The sequence below is a fragment of the Anolis carolinensis genome, chromosome 4, assembly GCF_035594765.1.
Source record: "Anolis carolinensis isolate JA03-04 chromosome 4, rAnoCar3.1.pri, whole genome shotgun sequence".
Taxonomy (NCBI): domain Eukaryota; kingdom Metazoa; phylum Chordata; class Lepidosauria; order Squamata; family Dactyloidae; genus Anolis; species Anolis carolinensis.
In genome coordinates, this window is record NC_085844.1 from 169,243,288 (window position 1) to 169,264,347 (window position 21,060).

General features: G+C 38.9%; 1 protein-coding gene across 2 annotated transcripts in view; it reads right to left on the reverse strand.

Annotated features, from left to right (window-relative positions):
- The window catches only part of cachd1 (cache domain containing 1), a 175,100-nt gene that overhangs the window by 56,173 nt on the left and 97,867 nt on the right, over nt 1-21,060 (reverse strand). For both annotated transcript variants that reach the window (XM_003220133.4, XM_008109317.3), the window contains exons 5-9: nt 12,154-12,280; nt 9,134-9,278; nt 7,223-7,439; nt 3,016-3,165; nt 2,495-2,728 (exon numbers count right to left, since the gene is read on the reverse strand). In XM_003220133.4, the coding sequence (XP_003220181.2) occupies nt 2,495-2,728; nt 3,016-3,165; nt 7,223-7,439; nt 9,134-9,278; nt 12,154-12,280 (873 nt within the window). The remainder of the gene's footprint in view (nt 1-2,494; nt 2,729-3,015; nt 3,166-7,222; nt 7,440-9,133; nt 9,279-12,153; nt 12,281-21,060) is intronic.

The window sequence follows — 21,060 nt, forward strand, 5'->3', positions numbered from 1 at the left end:
CTCGCTTTTTGCCCTCCCACCGTCCCTGCCGGAAGCTAGATGCCCGTTTCATTGGTCCCTATCCAGTGGTGGCGCAACTTAACCCCGTGACTTTCAAACTCCAACTTCCGCGCTCTATGCGCATTCATCCAGTGTTTCATTGCTCCCTGCTCCTTCCGGCGGATGGTATACGCCCTGATACAGACCGCCCGGCCCCCACCCCTGTTTTGGTGGACGGGGAGGAAGAATTCGAGGTTCAGGACATTTTGGATTCTCGCTTCCACCGCCGCCGCCTTCAGTATCTCATTGACTGGGTGGGTTTTGGCCCCGAAGAACGCTCTTGGGAAGACGCTTCCACAGTCCATGCCCCCGACTTAGTCCGCCGCTTCCATCAGGCCTACCCTGCCAAGCCGCGGCCCCGCACCTCGGGAAGGGGGCCCATTTTGGAGAGGGGCCTTGAGGAGGGGGATAGTGTGATGTCTCATGGGCCATGTAGTCCCGTTCCTAGTACTATTGTGGCAGACGAAGAGGAGAACTTGGGTTTCCCACCGATTCAGCCAGAATTGGAGCCCCTGCACCTGCAGGATGTTTGCCCTCAAGAAGTCAGCCAAACAAGCCTTGGGCAGAATTCTCCCCCGTTCTCTCGTAAGGATAATTATAATAGAGATAGAGGCGCTAGGGAGGCGAATCGCCGAAGCGCTAGAATCGCTGCCAGACAATTAGCTGATTAAGCCTGTTTCCCTTGGGAAATCTTAAGGAGTCATGCATCTGGACACAGTCTGGGTTTCACTTCTTGTTCCCCAGGGAAAGTGTTCCTTGGCGGGAAAACAAGATCCTATATAGGTGTTTACCCGCAAGTAGATCCTTGCGGAGTCAATTCGTCAGCTTCAGGAGTGAGATCGTGTGTGGACTACGCTACTCCAGTTCCTTGTTTCCAGGACCTTGCCACGGACCTTGTTCTAGTTCCAAGCCTGCCTTGTTCCCCGGACCTCGCCACGGACCTTGTTCTTGCTTTTTGCTTCTTGTTGCCTCATATCAAGTCTTGTTTGCCAAGAATCTAGTTTGTTTTTCCAGCCTTGTTGTCAAACTCCATTGGACTAAAGGACCCTGTCATTTCCCCACACTTGCTCGGCAAGTGTGTGTTTCGGTTATTGGATTATAACTTTGGACTCTAATATCTCATATTGGACATTGATTTCCTGGACTATATTTGACCTTTCCTGAAAGGTCTACTTCTGAACCATATTCTTCACTTGTTTTTATTGACTATATATATTCCTTTAATAAAGATATTAGATAGATTCTGGTCTCTGCGCATGGTTATTGGTGCTCTGCAGCCTGGTTCCTGACATTTGGTGTGGTCCATGTGCCAACATGAGATGAGGGGAAGCCATATCTAGTGAGGATCAAGGCCTTTCTAGTTTTCTCTTTGAAGCTACAGAAGAGCATTCCAGGTGCTATTTGAGATGGCAAAACTCTCTGGAAGCTATTTTGCATTTCCCACCAACCCAAGAGGTTGAAGAACACAAAAGACCATTTTTATGTGGTGGAACCTAGATATTCCTAGAAAAATGGTATTAATCAAATCCATAATCAAATCCGCAAAAGTTTAACCCCAAAATGTGGAGAACCGATTATATATTTAAAGATCCAAAAGGCTCCCTCACATCCACTTGGGACCTCTAAAAGAAGCCCAAGATTCCAGGGAACTCTGGTTAAGAAACACTGCTTTAGAGAAAAGGAGAACGCAAAAAAGGACTTCTAATGTAATATGTGGTTTGTGTGTTTTGGTCCTATGTCACACCAAGTGCAGCTAAGCCATGTCAATTAAAATGTAGTTACATGTGTCTGTGTGTGTGGGGGGGGGGAACACATACAGTAGAGTCTCACTTATCTAAGCTAAACGGGCCGGCAGAAGCTTGGATGAGCGAATATCTTGGATAATAAGGAGGGATTAAGGAAAAGCCTATTAAACATCAAATTAGGTTATGATTTTACAAATTAAGCACCAAAATATCATGTTATACAACAAATTTGACAGAAAAAGTAGTTCAATGCGTAGTAATGTTATGTTGTAATTACTGTATTTACGAATTTAGCACCAAAATATCACGATATATTGAAAATATTGACTACAAAAATGGCTTGGATTATCCAGAAGCTTGGATAAGCGAGGCTTGGATAAATGAGACTCTACTGTATAACTAAAGTTCTTTGGAATGAGTAGAACTCTAAACATAAGAATTCCCCTCTGGTATTGTAGCCTAGCAAATCATCATTTTTGTAAGTCATGGCACATTACCCTCATTTTCCACACACCAAACTTCCTGTACTTTGGACAGAGCATTTTCAGTGTTATGCCTCCATAAGTTGTCTTCCCCGCTTAATACTTCCCCGCAGGGGCAGGCAAGTAAAAATACCACCTACTAAGTTTACTACAAATTAGTAATGGAAGACAGAGGCAAACATTTCCACTCAGAAAGGAGGGTATCTTTAAATTTTCCAGATCTCTTACCATCTCCCATTTCATCCAAAAAAGGCAAACTGAAGACTGCTTCATCAATCATGTGATTTGGGAGATTAGTATAAAACCGGCCAACTGTAGTTTCCAAATTGCTCAGCTGGTTCAGGACCATCATGCTCCCTTTTATCACAGGCAATGCAGTCCGGTCAGGCACACCATACTTTGCCGAGTTTTGTTCTGCCAGATCTCTGAGAAAGGCGAGTTCTTTTAAAACGGTCACACCCTCTGCAAAACAGATGTTGCGATTAAACGAAGAGCAGACCTCAATTGCACAGTGTATGAATTAATTCTGAGGGGTCATATATAGACCAATGCCAAGATAACTGAAAGAGAGCAGGTCATATAATGTACGTGAAGTGCCTGGAGGTCTTGCATCGGCACAGTGCTTTTCATGCACAACTTATAATGTACATGAAAAACATTGTGCCAATGCAGACCTTTGGGTTCTCTGATCCAACATTTCCTTTTTGTAAACTGCATTTATGAGAAAAATAGTACTATCTACCCCTTACCATTAATTAGAGCATAGGTAAGGATCATGACAGAATTGTTGAGAAAACTGTTTTCTTCATTGATGACACGAAGGGTAGCCTTTTTACCATCCTCTGATGAATCCCTTGATGTTATTCCAGCTGATAAATAAATAATGACCATATCTGTATCTAAGAAGAAATTTAAGATGGGAATAGTTATATTACAGTATGTTAACATTATATTATATTTATGCAACACTGGATGATAAACACCAAATTCACTCCAGCAAATAAAGGTTCTAAAAACCTCACTTCCACAATAGAAAAAGCAGGCAGAAGGAACCTTTTTCCATTTAGAAGATCCTTCGGTGCTGCATTCCATATGAAATTCCAAAACTCAACTTTCACCTCTGAATAAAAATACTTTGTATCCAAAGCAACCAAAGCTAGGTCACCTGAAAAGAATGGCTGTGCATATATGATAGAAAGAATATATTCTCCAATCCTAAAATCTGCAATAAATACATAACATCTCCTCACTCACTGTCCATTTATAATTTCTTCCAATATTGGATGGGAGTGGTAGGCATGGAAGGAGAAAAGCTTAAAAAGGTCTGAGGAAAGCTGGACAAGGCATTGGAAGGGTGGGTGTCACTTCCCTTGCCTGATCATTCATTTTAATAAAAATGATTGCTCCCTAATTCTTAAGGTAAAAGGGAACTGTGCGTTTAACAATCTGCTTTGGTTCTCTGAGGCTTGTTGTTTTGGTTTATTCATTCAGTCGCTTCCGACTTTTTGTGACCTCATTTACCAGCCCACACCAGAGCTCCCTGTCAGCTATCGCCACCCCCAGCTGTTTCAAGGTAAAGCCAGTCACTTCAAGGATACCATCCATCCATCTTGCCCTTGGTCTGCCCCTCTTCCTTTTTCCTTCCATTTTCCTCAGCATCATGATCTTCTCCAAGCTTTTCTGTTTTCGCATTATGTAGCCAAAGTACTTCATATTTGCCTCTAACTTCCCTCCAGTGAGCAGTCAGGCATTATTTCCTAGAGTATGGACTGGTTTGATCTTTTTGTGGTCCAAGGCACTCTCAGAATTTTCTTCCAACACCATAGTTCAAAAGTGTCTATCTTCCTTCGCTTAGCCTTCCTTATGGTCCAGTGTTTGAATCATCCGTATAGTGCATTTGGTGGCGGCGGGGGACCTTGCCATTGTTAACTTTGACTTATGGCAAGCTGATGAATGAAATACCTCCCAGTCACCCTATTATCAACAGCTTTGCTTAAGTCTCCTTTATTGAGTCTTTCATCTATAATACAGTCTTCCTATTTTCTTACTGCTTTTTACCATCATTGCCTTTTCTGTAAGCCATGTCTTCTCGTGATATGGCCAAAGTATGACAATCTTAGATAAATCTTAAACCCAACAAATTTGGAAAGAATGATCAAGCAAATGAAGACAATACAAGTTTCCATCCAATAACAGAATAAGACTCATCATTTTGTAATTATCAACAAGCTGCTACAAAACTGTCCCTCATCACAATTTCAAAATCCTGTTTTTTATTACTCTAACAAATCAAAGTATAAGATATTCAAGTGTTTTCAGTCACTTGGCAAACAATTCCACAGTCAACTAACTACTGTACATCCACAAGAATATTGGCACTTTTCCCTGAATTACTGAACTGCATACAAGTTGCATAAGGATTTTTCATTTATGAAAGCTTTGTGAAACCTTCTAGAATGAAATGAATGGTGAAAATGTAAATAAATTAGAAAGTGTCCATTTGTTCTCTGTTGAAAGACTGAGCGGTACATAAACAACCATCTCCTCAGCATCACTCTTATCTTGCATACCAGATATGCCTCAATAATGTTTTCCATTAAAAACTTTTGTTTGAGAAGGGGGAAATGTATGGATTCTTTGACATAGGTGCAGAACCTGCTGGGAAGAGCAGGATGTTTTTTTAAAAAATTCACAATACACCAGAACAATCATTTTTGCACTAGAAAGGAAATAAAGCAAGAAGATTGTTTACAAGGAAATGGAAATGCTTTGTACATCCTCTTTCTGAATTACAGAGTGGCATGGCCCCTCAATGCATTTTTTTGTGAATAATATACAATACTGCTGCTGTAACAATGCAGTACCTTTAAGATGGAGGAGGATGATGATGTAGGAACTGTACTAATATAATACTGAATATAAAAACATACTTGTGATTTTGAACCCAACAATGTATGTCAAATGCCAACACAAGAAAAATTCTCTTCCTCTTGCCCCTGGTAACAAACTAGGTAGCTAAAACATAACCCACAAGCTTCCCGGGTCTTCTGGAGCAGGGAAAAGTCTGCTAGATGTGGAGAAGGGTTACTGATTCTTCTTAAACAAATGGGATGAAGTACATTACTTAACACCAGAAGGTGTCTATGCTTTGAATAAAAGCAGCCAAAAGTTCAATTCAGCCCCACCCCAAATGTATTAAGGTTAGGTTTTTATCAATCTACTCTTGCTTAATGTCTAACCAGTAAGTTTGAAATTTAGCAAACATTTAGGCTTTTTTTATGTCAGGAGCAACTGGAGAAATTGCAAGTTGCTTCTGGTGTGTGAGAATTGGCTGTCTGCAAGGACGTTGCCAAGGGGACGCCTGGATGTTTGATGTTTTACCATCATGTGGGAGGCTTCTCTCATGTCCCTGCATGGGAAGATGAAGCTGGCTGAGAGAGCTCACCCACTCTCCCCAGATTCAAACTGCCAACCTGTCGGTTAACAGTCCTTCCGGCATAACGCCACTGGGGGCTACAAATTATATTCTTATTTAGCACTTTTAAATATCATGATGGATGAGGGAAAGCCTATATTCCTACTTTTCACTTTATTAAGTTAACTTTTTATATTAAAGTACATTAGTGGATCCATAGAATCTACTAGGCTTCTGTTCTAGGATTCCTCCATGGATAGTAAAATACATGAATGTGCAAGTCCCATTATACAGTATACAATGGCATAGCAAAATGCCATCCTTTATACCAGAGGTTCCCAACCTTTGGTCCTCCAGGTGTTTTGGAACTCAGCTCCTACAATTCCCACAACAGCTGGAGTTGAAGTCCAAAATACCTGGAGGCCCAAAGGTTGGGAACCACTGCTTTAGACAAAATGTCAAAATCAAGGTTTGTTTTTGGATTTTCCCCTAAAATATTTTTGAGTCGTGATTGGTCGAATCTATGTAAATAGAAGACTGACTGTACAAAACTATGTATACAACAAATTATAGGAGAGTGTGTACATGAGTCCCAGCCATCAACATGTGAGGTACTTTTGGCATACTACAGCAACTGCTCAATCTTTATCAAATTGTGATAGTATGCTAAAAGCAGCAATGCTTGACAGATCTTTCATCTGGCAATGCTTGATGGATCTACCTTCTGGTACAAAGTACCCACTTTGGTATCACAGCCCTTATTTTTGCTAGATTAATTTTTTTATTTAGCATGCCATACTTTTAATTGATCAAAACTTATACTCTGTCTAAGATTCCTGTTGTTTTGTTCACAGTAGACTATGCTGCTAGGTGCACTGCATTACAACCTATGCCTTGGGTAATGGCCTAGTATTGCTACTGGCAGTCTTCCATCCATATATTGGCAAAGCTCAGACCTGCTTAGTTTCACAACAGAACTACATACAATTCATCTACATCAGAGAGTCTACACAGATTTTGGCCAAATCTGATATGGCCCTCTGCCTAATTTCTGCAAGCAATTAGTTTAGATGTTTGGCAAAGGCAATTAACCAGTATTTCTGACTGCTAGATGGAAAGAAATAGGGGGGAAGAAGCTACGACCCTCACATCTTGTACCCAAGATATGCACCAAAAGGAGACCAGGAAGTTGGAAAAGATTTTGGGGCAAAAGGAAAAATTGGTAGGTATGGAAACACAAATGAAAAGGAAGACATTTTAGCTGTTATTTTTAGCTATTAATTTAAGGGTTCATATCCAGACGTCACATTCAGAGACTATAATACATAATTTAATCATGTCTCAACTATTTTAATATTTCACGAAGTCTGAGATCTAACCTATTCCTTGTCATTTCAGATAATCATTTTAAGATACATAATGTTGTAACACCCCTCACCCCCTACTAAAAGCACCAATTAATTTTTAAGGGTGAAAAAGCAAGAGAGAGAAACACAAGGATAAAGAAAAAAGACAATAATCGTGCATAATAACAAACTTACTTGCTTGCAGTTTAGTGCTATTGTTTGTATTTCTTATCAGCTGAAATGCTTTTTGAAATCCTGCTGCATGCTGAGTAGGGCTGTCAGATGACTTTATATTGCTAACGAAAGTGGACATTTTCCTTTTCGTCTCACTAGTGGCAGGAGACAGAAATGTCTTATAGCACTGGTCCAAGGAACAGGTTCTTACTGTGTCTGCCACAGTTAACACAGATATCTTTAAAGAGAAAAAATATAGACATATTTATACACTGGATTATCTTACTGCTTAGAATTCTTTTATGTGTTCGACTATAGTACACACTGTGATAAGCCAACAGAGAGGACTATGGGGATTTAAAATCCAATTGTCTAAGAAAATAAAGCTTGAGGTAGAAACCTGTCAAATTTAAGAAAGGTTAGGCTTATGAAAAAAGAGTTTTGCCTTTGTTTTACCAAGGAAGAAATACAGTTTTTTTCCTGTTTTATACTTAATTATTAAATCAATCTTGTAGATTTTGAGCCCAATATTATGATAAGACCCATTGATAAGTTGGGAATAAAACTTAGGGGAATGTAACAAAAGATGGAAAGGAAGAAGCAAAGGAAAATGATGTCAAACAACTTAGAAATTATGGCTGGCATGTTCACCCTAACATTTGGATGGATGAGAAGAGAACTAAGTTCTAGTTGTATATGAGGCTTGCTTTGGATCACTACTCACATGCAGATGCTGTTCTTGCAAACCAAGCTGGGGGGGATGGGGGAGGAGGCACCAAGCCCATCTTAGGGGACAAGGAAAGAAGAACCCAAAGCTGCCCAAAAGGACCTATAGCCCTTCTATGCTCTACAGAAATGGAGGATCATGAAGCACTGTCCAAAAAAGACTTGTGCTCATGGAATTCAATAATTTTGCTCTACTGAAGCAAAGAATCATGAAGCAATATCCAAAAAGTGTATGTAATAGATGTCCATAACTGTTGACTTCCATGTACACTATACCTTTTCTGACAAAGCACTAAGAACTATTCAAATGCTCTCATGAACTCTGTCCAAAAAATCCTGCACACAACAGCTTCAAGCTTTTTGGGGGGCAGTGGGAGTGGTAGCAAGCAATTTTATGATCCCCCACTTCCAGGTGACAGACTTATTGATAATCATATGTCCAAGTCCCTTCTTGGGCAGTTCTTCATCATCATTCACTTTCAGGGAACAGTTACAGACTTCCATGTACACATGTCCCTTCTGGATAGCGCTTTGTGATCCTACATTTCCAGAGAGCAGAGGCAGGCTCAAAGACCTTTGTGGCATCTTCAGCTTTTACCTTATTTCCTCTCTGAGCAAGCTTGGCCTCCTATGGGTTAGAAACAACTTGAAGACACAACAACAAAAATATAGGTTAAATCCTTACATCAGCAATCTCAGTAAGCTTGCTGAGGTTTCAGGGAGGCATAGTCCAAAAAGGTAACTTTTCTAACTCTGAAAGTAATGACTATATTTCTAGATTAGCGGCAGTGAATAATAGGACATGAACAGAGTAACATTTTGGGGAAGTAAACATTTAATGTTAACTTCCAGGAAGGGCTTGGGACTTCCTGCTGAATGAAACATGTGGAAACTATCTCCCTCTGTAGTTTTCACGTAAGTCAATTCCAGACAGATCCTGGGTTATCCTAGGGAATTGGAAGTTCTTGGGTCCAAGTGAGCCATGGATGCCTCCTACAGTCCTCAAATATTTTCTCCAGGGCTTAACATCAATTGGAATACTGCTGGCAATAGATCTGTACCTATGTGGGTTTCTGTTAATATACCATCAAAGGCAACTGCAAGTGGACATGACTCATATGGAGGAAGCACACCTATCCCATCCAATCTCCATCAGGAAGACTGTTTGAGTGTTGTGTTCTCACATATCTCTTTGGGTTAACTCACTTTATCGTGTTCATCTATTGAATTCAGAATAACTTGGGCTGCATCTTTAGCAATCTGAAGTTGTGTCTCTGTCACTGATGCCCCATGGTCCACAATGACAACTATGTGCTTAGATTGAGGTCTAACTGTAGAGACATAGACAGGCCTGAAATGGAAACAAAAACAATTAGAGATTACATTGCTGATTTTAAGCATCAATTCCAGGTCTCAAAATAAATGGCATGGGATTAGGAGGGACCTTGCTTTGGTATTGTAAATACGTTGCAAATAAAACGCAGAAGACCCAAAATGAGGGCATTTTAAAAATTGATTGAAACATGTTTAGATTGCTCCTCTGTGTTTATTTCATTTCATGTGTTGATTTTAGGTTTACCAAATCCCTGATGAGCTGATGACTTGCTTAATAGCCTTAGGCAAAATGCTCTCTCTCCATCTTACTTCCCCGTATATAAAAGCTGGAATAATAATGACCCACCTGATGGGATTTTTGAGAGGACAAACATGATAAACATTGCAGACATTAAAAGCATGACAGCTTGGCCAGAAATCCAACTGTGCAGCAGGGGATTGGCTTGTTATGCCTTGAATCTGGAATAACATTCTGTATTAGTTGGTCTATACTGGTTCATATTATATACATCATTTAGGGACAGTATAACCAATGATAGTGTTTTAATACACTCCACCTTAATTTTTTTACATACTGAAGGCACAAGAAAGTGTAAGACAGACAGGATGTATATCTGTACTACTAGCTGCAGCAATTCTAACCCAATAGTACATAATGCCAAGCAAAGTCTATTGCTAAGATTATTCATTTCCATTAATGTTCTGGAATGAAATTCATATAGGCCTTGATCTGTAAGGCTTTCTTATCTCTGGATGCTATTTTTAAAAAGCTTCATGAAGTGTGTTAAAGCCATGGAATATTTGGAAGCTGGTGAACAGAGAACCTCTGGAAAGGACCTAAAATGTGATAAGCAAGCTTTTCCTGTTGTTATCTACAGCCAATGATCAGAAATGAGACGCTGCTGTAATCTCCAATCAGTATTTGTAAATAAGAGGGTATTTTAAAAGTTTTCTAATGTTAAATAAATTGCAGGGAACTGAATTGTGCTATACAGGCAGGAAGGCTGCTGAATGGCACTAAGCTGTGCTTTGCCGAGGGAGGGGCTGGTACACTGGGGCTCCCTCCAGAGTAAGCATAAAAATGAGCTATGCTTTGTATGTTTGGTGGGAAAATATTTCCCAGCCTTGGTTTAACTAGACAGTTGTTGTTATTGCTTTGTTGAAAGGGTTGAAAGCTAGAACAAATTGGACTAATCTTGGCTAAGGAAATTAAGAAAAGCAAAACAGGAACACACACCCTGCTCCAACTCTCTGTTTGTCTCAACCAAAGACTCTTTGGTATAAACAAAGGAACTTTGGGTCTAAATATTACTGCATCAAAAGACATCCAGAGGACTGGGTTGTTTTTTTTAACAAAAAACAGGAATGCTTGAGAATGTTCTAAAGGCAATGAAATACAACCGTTGGCATGATCTGTTCTTCATTTTTAAATGGTCTATATAACTATATTATTGTACACACTGGTCACAAAGTTAACATTTGGTCTTTAAAAGCTCACAATGGACATTAACTAACAAGTAGAGATAGCAGTGTTAGTGTATTGCGGCAAAAGCACAAAGGGTTCCTGGTTCCTAAAATGTTTTATCTGGCATTAGCTTTCATGGACTGCAGTGGATGAGCCACTTAATGCATCTGAAGAAAGAGCTGCAGTTCAGAAATGCCAAGTGAAACTTATTAGTTTTTAAGAGTCTACATTGCATTAACAAATGTACAAAGATAACATTAATAAACAAAACAGAATACCGCATATATCACAATCTTGTCTGATATAATCAGCATTAAATTAGAAGGAACCCTTAAAAATTACAGCTGCATGAAAGGAAAATACGTGAAAGACAATTTTGATTGCTCCCATGGAATTTTAGTTCCTCAAGTTCCGAAGAATCTGCTTATTTTAAAGCAATTAAATATGTAGTGTTCATACTGCATTTTGAAGTAATCAAGGTATTTCTAGTATCAAACATATTTGGTAGATTTGAAGATATTTATGAAGAAATAGTATAGTTCACTACAGCACTCAGTAAAGAAATCTGTGTCATAATAAATTTGCTTCCATGTGTAGATTGCATCTATTGGATCTGGACTTTTGGGCGCAATTATTTATCAACTTAGGTCTCTCTGTGTATGTTTAAGTTAATTGAGACCACAATGTTGCTAAAATGCCATATAGACACCTTTGAATTTGTTCTGGTACTTCAGATATCTAATAAAGACATTACAATTATCTTTATTTGATATCTGAAGTACCAAAACAAATTCAAAGCTGTCTATATGGCATTTTAGCAACATTGTGGTCTCAATTAACTTAAACATACACAGAGAGATCATGATCAGCCAGCCTGCCAGTAATGAGGGATAATCAGTTTTCTAGCCTAAAAACTCCTGGAAGACTATAGTTCTATTAATTCAAATTATGAGGAGGTGAATAAAGTGAAGCTATGAATGAATGCCTTTTAGAAATACTATAATTCACACGATCACATGAATACACAGACAATATGGGTTCAGTGGACTACTTAGTCCATTATGAAGGAGGTATATAACTACTAGTCTCTGCAGGTGGTCCTATTACATGTTCATTGCCCCAATTGCAGAGCTGATGGTGCTTCCAGAATGGCACATTGGATGTCATTTATGATGGGGCCATTTTAACTGAAGAAACACTAATACAATTTCAGCATGTGCTGAAATTCAACATAGAGCCATTCTGCCTACATAAAATGACCACAAGTTAAACTCTACACTAGAACAAAAAAGAGCTAAAAGTATTATATTACTAATGTAAGCCATCTTTGTTTATTTTGAAGGGTGAACTGCAAAGAAGGTTATTAGAGTTATTCAGTAATAGGGTTTTTTACACATAATTAAAAAAAACATTTGCAAAGTCATACCTGCTGCGATGTTCATAGTTTCCCTTGCATCGAAATTTGTGGGCTGGAAACACGGTAAAAATGCCCTCTTCTGAACTAAAATATTGCCATTTAATTCCTGGGTTGGATTTCAGATTGTCAGCAAGAACTATTTAAAAAGAGAGGGAAAGTTGGGGGACATTAATAATATTACAACCTGGAGAAAATCTTAAGCACTTGCTTGATCAGAAGTAGAATTACTATGTCTGAAAGGAAATGTACAACATATTACTTACTGAAACTGTGTTTATACGACTGCCAACTATAAAATACATACTGTATTTTCATATTTTTAGTAAACTGTTTTAGAACCTCAGATTAATGATTTCTACTTTCTCTTTAAAAAGGACATGTTTCATATTTCTATTCCTTAAGTGCATTTAGGTAATACTGTATAACATTCAGATCTAGTGTGCAGTCCTAATAGAACATACTGACCAGAGTTCTGTCATGTGTCAACAGACCTAAAGGTGACCACCTCAAAGATTAAAAAGAAGAAGAAAATTCTTAATAGGCATCCTTGGCACACTGTATGTTATATATGAACTTTTCATTTAATTATTCTAATATAGAATTATTCATTTAATTATTCTAATTATTCTAACAATAGTTATGAAGTTGTGTAGAACCAACTGGAACCTAACTCACATTTGTGGGAAAAACTAAACTATGTAAGTCAAAAGTAACTAATTTAGGAATTTTCAAAAAGATTTGGGAGCCTTAATTTGTTATAAAAAACAACAACAAAGAGCTACAGTAGAGTTCCGGTTATCCAACAAAAACGGGCAGACCGAATGTTGAATAACCAGAACTGTTGGATAATAGGGAGACCCTATTATCCCTCCTGGCAAGCCAGATGTTTGGCGAAGGGAAGAGGCTCTTCCCTTGCCAAGCGCCCAGTTTAAAGAACTTTGCTTGCTGCAAAGTGCCAGGCGCTTGCAGAAGGGAGAAGCCACCTCCCTTCGGCAAGCCCCCAGTTTAGTGAAGCCCGGGGCGTGCTGCTGCCTAGCAACATGGCTGGCACTTCTCCAAAGCGCTGGGCACTTGCGGAAGGGAGGAGTCGCCTCCCTTCGGCAAGCGCCCAGTTTAGGGAAGCCCGGTGTGTGTTGTTAGGCAGCAACACGCACCGGGCTTCCCTAAACCGGGTGCTTGCTGAAGGGAAAAGTCTCGTCCCTCCGGCAAGCACATCGGATAATACGGTAGGTTGGATAACCGGAAGTCGGTTAACCGGAACTCTACTGTATTTCATTTTTTAAGATCAACAAATTTATTATAGCATGAGCTGATATGGGCAAATCCTCAAAAGAATGGAGAGTAGTCTTTCAGCTTCAGATACTTATACAAAGAATTACAGTGTTGAAAGGTACCAAAGGCCGCTGTTAGATAGACAAAACATATGGCTGGAGGTAGAAAATGGAGGCTGGATCTACACTGTCATATAATCCAGATTATCAAAGCAAATAATCCATATTATCTGCTTTGTTTGGTTTTAGTTTTGATGGTGGTGGTAATGGTGATTATGTGGGAACTGCTGGAAGCTGCAGAAGTTGGAAACAAGCAGGTTTTAGACAATAATTCTAACAGTTTTAATCCAGAATTCTGAATTGTGTAATCCAAAAACATTACTTTTCCAACTTCTGGTGGTGTGATACAATGCAGAATTATAGCTATATTGTTCTACTTTAAATACCATGGTTCAACTTTTTGCAATCCTTCTTACAGGTTGTCCTGAGGACAATTTCCAAGTCGCCCTTCTCAGAACATATTAGTTTCACCCAGCAGCCAAACACTGCCTAAACAGGCTACATCCTTCTCTCATGATGGTAAGAACAGTAGCTTTCTCTACCCTGTGGCTGCAACCTTTTCCCTCCTGCGCTAATGCAAGCCTTTGAAACTGCCTTATGTGGTCAGTGTAGATGGGGATCCAGTGATACCACTATAGTGCACCAACAGAATTTCAGAAACAATCCATGGAGGACTTTGTACTTCCTTGTACTGCAATTCCCATTAACAAGTGTGATGCCTTGAGCTCAGCAGTCGTAAGATTTTTCTGCTTGAGAAACTGGCTTTGTAGCATTAAGATATACTTCATCTTCAAGGCAACTACAACTACCATATACAAAACATTTTTTTAAATAATTTCAGTATTAGCTGGCACTGTACTCTTCCCACTGGGATTTATGCTACTGTATAATATCAAACTCTCTTCCTCTTTACTCAAATCAGTTTCATAAAGAACAACCTGCACAGATGGGGTAGTTTTGTTCTCATCTTACAGAGTTGTGTACACAGAATTGTGGTGACTTATCCAAAAAATCAAACTGAGTGAGGCAGCCAACCAAGTAATATAAGCCTTAGGGAATTTGCTCCAAGATCCAAGTTCAAGTTACTGGGCCTTACTCTCTCATTCTCCTACAACTGTATTTTTTTATTATTGGAATAGCTTTTCAACTACATATTTTTAATTTATGGGGTGAGACTTTAAAATTTTCGGTGATATTTAAAGCTGGAAAAGAAACAGCTGTTAGATGCATTTTGACAAATCAGTAACAACACCAGCTCTGTGTCAGTATTTTTGTGCTAAGTTACATTCAACCAAACAGTTTTGGCTGAGAAACAGAAAAAATGTAGTATGTCCCAATAAAGCTTTTCCCAGAGATAGCTAAATAAGCAATAGTGAGTCAAAATTCTCATTATTGAACAGATGTTGTTAGGGGAAGAAAGTGTGCCAAGTGGCTATAATGAAAATTCCACAACACTCTTGGACGAACTGTAAGAATTCTAAGATACTGATTTCTAAAATGCAAATACGGAACAGAATAAAAAGTGCATACTGCAAAGATACACACTCAATAGTTAATATACGCTGCCCACTCAGAAAACAGTGATCATTTAAATAAAGGGGGAGCACTGCATTCTGTAAATAATACCAGAAACAACATGGAATGGCAGAACTTGAAGACATAAATTTTTAAGCTACAGAACCCAATTTCCCACATGCCTCCAGGAGTACTCTGAGAAACCAAATCAGAGTGAAAATCCAAGAAAAAATGGGAAGGGAGAGATGCCCCTGACCCCAACCAACAGACAATTTTTCAGTTGAAAAATGAAAACCATGGGGGGCACAGAAAAGTATGAAATATTTGTTTTTGTTTACTACAATTCTTTTAAAGGGATTTTACTCAGAATACCAGAACCTGCTTTTTATAAACACGTGTATGGGAAAAAAAGTCTGTGTAATTAAATAATAAGAATTCCTGCACATATCTTGGAACCATAAAGTTGGAAGAGACCAAAGGGGAATTTTATTTAACCCAACTCTCTACCAACACAGTAATTTACTGCTAAAATAACTGTGATTAGTAAGCATCTAACTCTTCCATAAGTCTACTCCATTATTCCTCCGGTATCTTCTTAGTTTCCAAAATCAGATAAGATGTGGCATCTTTAGCGTAGCTACAGTTCCCCTCAAAAGTGACATGTCCAAACTCCTGGGACTGTTGGACTGGTACTGTGCTGGTACGGCTGTACCAGAAGCTCCAACTTTATTTTCTTTCTGCTAATGTTTGCAGTCATAGGGCAGGCCACCTGTCCATCATCATTAAGTTTGGTTCCGCCCCTTGTTGAGGGCTCTGGGAGGGAAGGAGCCATTTTTAAGTCAGTCTCACTTAAGGAAGCTAAGCTATAGGACGTAGACCAGCTCATCCCGTAGAAAAGCTTCATATCTCAAGAACATCTGGGGATATAGAACATCCGAGAAAACAGAAACAGAAATTCCAGGGGAAAAATCCCAAAGCTCTAGCTGAGAGCTCACAGCCTCTCAGCCTCACAGCTCCTGAGGGAAACAGCCCTAAAGTTTCCAAAGAAACCTCGGAGAGAGAACAGCATCACAGATCCATGGAACCCCAGCTGAAACATCTGCAAGCCTTGGTTGGTAGGTCTACTCGATGCCCAGACGCATTTGGAATCGGGTAGTAAGTTCCACATCAGCTAGGCCGATATGATAGACAGCCTGGGAGAGGTTATAAGGGGTTTTTTTTCTTACAGAGAAAGTACAGCTATCCAAAGCCGATTGCCCGTCCCCTGGGGACAAGATTGAAAAGCCAACAGTTTATTAAGGAAACCTTGAAGTGTTATTTGACTCCTTGAAGATTTATTATTTGTTCAACAATGAAGACTTTGTTATTTCATTAAAGACTCAAAAGACCATCCCTTTCAGGAAAATCCTCAAGAACCTCTCTTTGAGGCGCCCTGGCTTCCCGCTGGGCATAAAGTATACGTCCCATACAAAAGACAATAGTTACAGGCCCAGCGCATGACAGAACAGGTACCTATCCAACAAATTGGAGCCATACCAACTCCAACTGCCAGATCCAGTGACACAATGGTAGGAGTCTCACGTGTAAGTAACCCTTCAATTAAACAGATTTATGGCCAAAATCGTTGCCCATAATCTAAACAGGCTTTCCAGTTGCGACCTCAGAATGATTACATGACAGTATTATAATATCATCAAGTTGATGTGAACACATGCATGTTGCCTGCACTGAATAACTTCTGAATGGTTTATTACCCTCATGAAGAGAACCTTATTATATTCTGCTCCTGCATATTATATTCTGCTCCTGCAACAGGATTTTGTGGAACTAAACCTTAAGTCAGACCCTCTGGCAGCAATATTCAGGTACATTAACTCTCTGTGCCTTCATGGAATAAATGAGAGTAAACTGCTGACCAGCTCCTTGCTGCTCTGGTGCAGCATTCTCACAGTAGCTGGAAATCACATAACAGTTGGACATTTCAGTTGGACTAGTTTCATTCTAAACTGGGTATTTATTTTTGCCTTTATATAAATGATGATGCTCAGAATTATGAAAGGTTGTTTTTGAACTAAAACTTTGCAAGTCCTCCAACCAATATGTAGTACACAATGTTCCCCAACTCTGTGAAGAGCAGGGCTATGATGGGCAATTAGAATGTACCAAAAGAACATATTCCTTATCCAAAATGCATAGGACTAGGGGTGTTTGGATTTTTTATTTCAAATATTGGAATGCCAGTATTTGTAGATATGTACGTAATGGGATATCTTGGAAATGGAACCATTTTACATGTATATAGCCTGAAGGTAATTTTTTACACTATCTTTGATAATTGAGTGCATGAAAAAAGAGTTTGTGTACATTGAATCATCAGAAAGCAAACCTGTATTTTCTTTTGATGATACAAAACTAATTCCATTCCAATGTTGTTTGATTTTCAAAAGATTATAAACTTTGTCAGAAATAATTACAGGCAAACTGCACTGACAAAAGAGCAAAACCCACTGTGATCTACAATACAAATATTATGTGATTTTCCTGCTTCTTGGCAGGGGTTTGGACTGGATGGCCCACAAGGTCTCTTCCAACTCTATGATTCTATGTTACTGCAATCAGCAATACTCTCTTTAAGACAACTACTGTACTTTTATTTTCAGTGTCTACAACGATCACTGCCACATGATATGGAAAAAATGTTATTCTCCTTTCAGCCAAAGGCATTCAACTTTCATACTCAAGATGTGGCTCATTAAAGGAGCTGTTGCATAATGAATAATTATGTTTCATTTTTACTACATGTATATATTATACTTTGAAGATTAATTAGTTAATGATTTCAATATGCCTTGTATCTTGCAAGTGTTATCCATAAGTGCTAAGCGTTATCATTTTCAGATTCCCTTTGAAGTTTTATAAGACTCTCTTCACAAAGGGTTCGACTTCTGTTCTGTCCTTCACGCCCGTAAGGTAATTTGTAATCAGCAAGAAATAACAGAGCTTTTGTATAGGATTTTGAAAATCTTTATCTCCCTTCCACAGTTTTGACAGCAGTGCACCTTAAAGCTTAAAGCTGAAAGGAAGGCAAATGTCCTACACTTAAAAGGAACAACCTCAGACTCGGTCGTTTCGTGATGTCATGATTCAACCTTACATGAGCGATACTGTAACAAACAATAACACAAGTACAGTATATGCAACATCCTCTCCTTTCACCATTGGAAAAAAATAAGACAAAACCTTTTGTGATACCTTAAAAGCAGGCAGATTATTGCAACATAGAATAACAGTCCTCTTTGTGGCCAAAACCACTCTCTGGCCATAGCAAATACATCTAAAGCAGGAGTGTCAAACTCATTTTCACAAAGGGCCACATCAGCCTTACATGGTAGATGCATATACCATGTCCTGGGGCATGACATGGTTCCCTTCAAAGGACCATTTGTACTTGTAAGACTATATAAACATAACTATGTTGTGCTAGAATTAAAAGCCTCACGGACCACATAAAATGACATGGTGGGCCAGATTTGTCCCGCAGGCCTTGCATTTCACACATGTGATCTAGAGGGTACCTTACCATGGAGCTCTTTTAAAACACTGATTTCTTCATACCATGACATTGTTGTAATGTGCTTTCAAGCTGACTCCAGTTTATGGAGACATGATAGATTTTCCTACCGAGCATTATTCAGGAGTTTTGACACTAACTTCCTCTTAGACAGAAATAGTGTGTGTTACCCAAGATCACACAGTGGATTTCTAGGACTAAGAGTGGATTTAAATTCTGGTCTCCCAGGAACTTGGTCCAACAACGCTTTGAGTCTCGCCTTGGTGTGGGAGAAAGGCAGGGTAAAAATCGACTCAAATAAACACTCAAATTACTACACTGAGCTGGTTATTTTATTAAATTACCTTTCCTGAGACAAAATGGTCAATTTCCAGGATCTACAGGAATGTATTCCAGCATTATTTAAGCAACAATGACTGGTAAACCCTACTTTAAATTCTACAGTCTATCAGATAAGTGAACGATTCTCAGTTGATATGTTTTTGGAAGAGAGGAAAAATGTAAACAAAAAAAATTGCTAACCCTGGAAAGCAAGCATGGAAGTCCTATGTGCTACCAAACATAGAACTGAGGCACTCAATATTGTGTTCTTCCAGAAAACAAAGGTTTTTGGTAATTTCTTTTAAGACTCTATTAATAGCGTGCTTGCTGGTAAGCACATGTTGTTATTATTGTTATCATTACTGCTACTACTATTATTATTTATATGGTGCTTTTCTCTCTTAAAGAGACTCAAAGTGGAACTAATAATATTAGCTTTTATTTTTAAGTCAATCACTCTTTCCATAATTATTGAATAACTTCATTTGAAAGGAGCTCCCAGTGGCGCAATAGGATAAACCCTTGTGCCGGTAGGACTATTGACCGACAGTTCGGCGGGGAGTGGGGTGAGCTCCTGTCTGTCAGCTCCAGCTTCCTATGCAGGGACATGACAGAAGCCTCCCACAAGATGGTAAAACATCTGGGCATCCCCTGGGCAACGTCCTTGTAGACGGCCAATTCTCTCACACCTGAACTGACTTGCAGTTTCTCAAGTCGCTCCTGACACACACAAAAAACCTTCAATCTGAAGTGTTATAGCTTAAGAACGAACTGATCCCAAAATATGCCTGATCAATCAAATGTTTGGGTAAGCACAATGACTGCCATCTCAGCAAGGATTGTATAGCACCTGGCATAAATTTACAAGGGAAGAGTTTGGCATAGTTTTATACTGACACCAGTTAGCTTATGATTCTTGCACTAAAAGGCAGTTTGACAAATGCCGCTTTAAGTTGAAAGGCAGTTACTTACAACATCTTCAATCAGTCTCTTGTGAGTATGAAACTTGTCCCCAAACTGGCTTTGCCATAGACATGAGAGCACATTAAAGTACAGAAAAGCATTTTAGAGATTAAAAAGCTTGGAATGAGGAAAAAATAGAGCCCCTAAAGCACATCTCTTAGGGTTTGTAGCAAGGAAGAAAGTATCTCTGTGGGGAATTCTAGCAGCTTTAGTAGATGGAAAATAAAAGTACACCTGAAGGAAGAAAAAAAGCTTATTTTTTCAGCTGAAGTAGTCTCGGCTTATCTCACAGAAGGTTGTACTCTGTGGTCATAGAAAAATAAGCACGGGGTTTGGCAAAATTGGCAGCTCTCCCTAGGGAAGGCAGAATGAACTAACTAGCTGAAGGGAGAAAATTGAAACTTTTTTACAGATAAGGAAGGAAGGTATTGGGCCGGCAATCAATTGTGCAAACCTGTTTACATTGCAGGAACAATCTGTCTGTTTGGAAAGAGCACAGTATTTAAGGGTTACACAAGGGTTTTCCCAATTGATCTCTTAACAAAACAGATTAGGAAGGATGAGTGGTTTGTAAGGTTTTAATTTCAGGAAAACGGTAGTGTTTCTCTATCTCTTCCATGAGAGAAAATATTCCAATATTAAATAAACAAAAAAAGGAGTTATATATCCTTCTCAATGTCTATAAACACATGTGTGTGAGATAACAAGAGCTAAATTCAATACTTCATTCAAATTTACTATGCTAAAATTATCAAAATAATATGACAGATTAAAATAAAAAAACCCAAACGATGTAACTTCTGGCATATTATGAAGTGTTATGAAAGCAGTTCATTATTCTTTGTAAAAGGAATGCCCAGAACAATAGATCAAGCAACTATATGTGTATGCATGTACATGCATACACACACACTTTTTTCTTATCCAGATACCTTTCCAACCTTAAGATGGACCTCAGGGGACAGCAGAAAGGCAGTTTGAAAAATCACATCCTCTCTGTTCTTCTTTCCCAACATTAAACCAGAACTTTCTAAACATTTAATGTTGGTGATACACTTTTTAGACATGTATCATTCCATGACACGACAATTAAGTTTTACTAGCAAACTGTAGGTTAAACCAACCGCTTATAAGAGATATAGACATATACATAAATTGTAATAATGAAATATATGAGTCCAAAACATATCTCATGGAAAACTTATATTTATACAA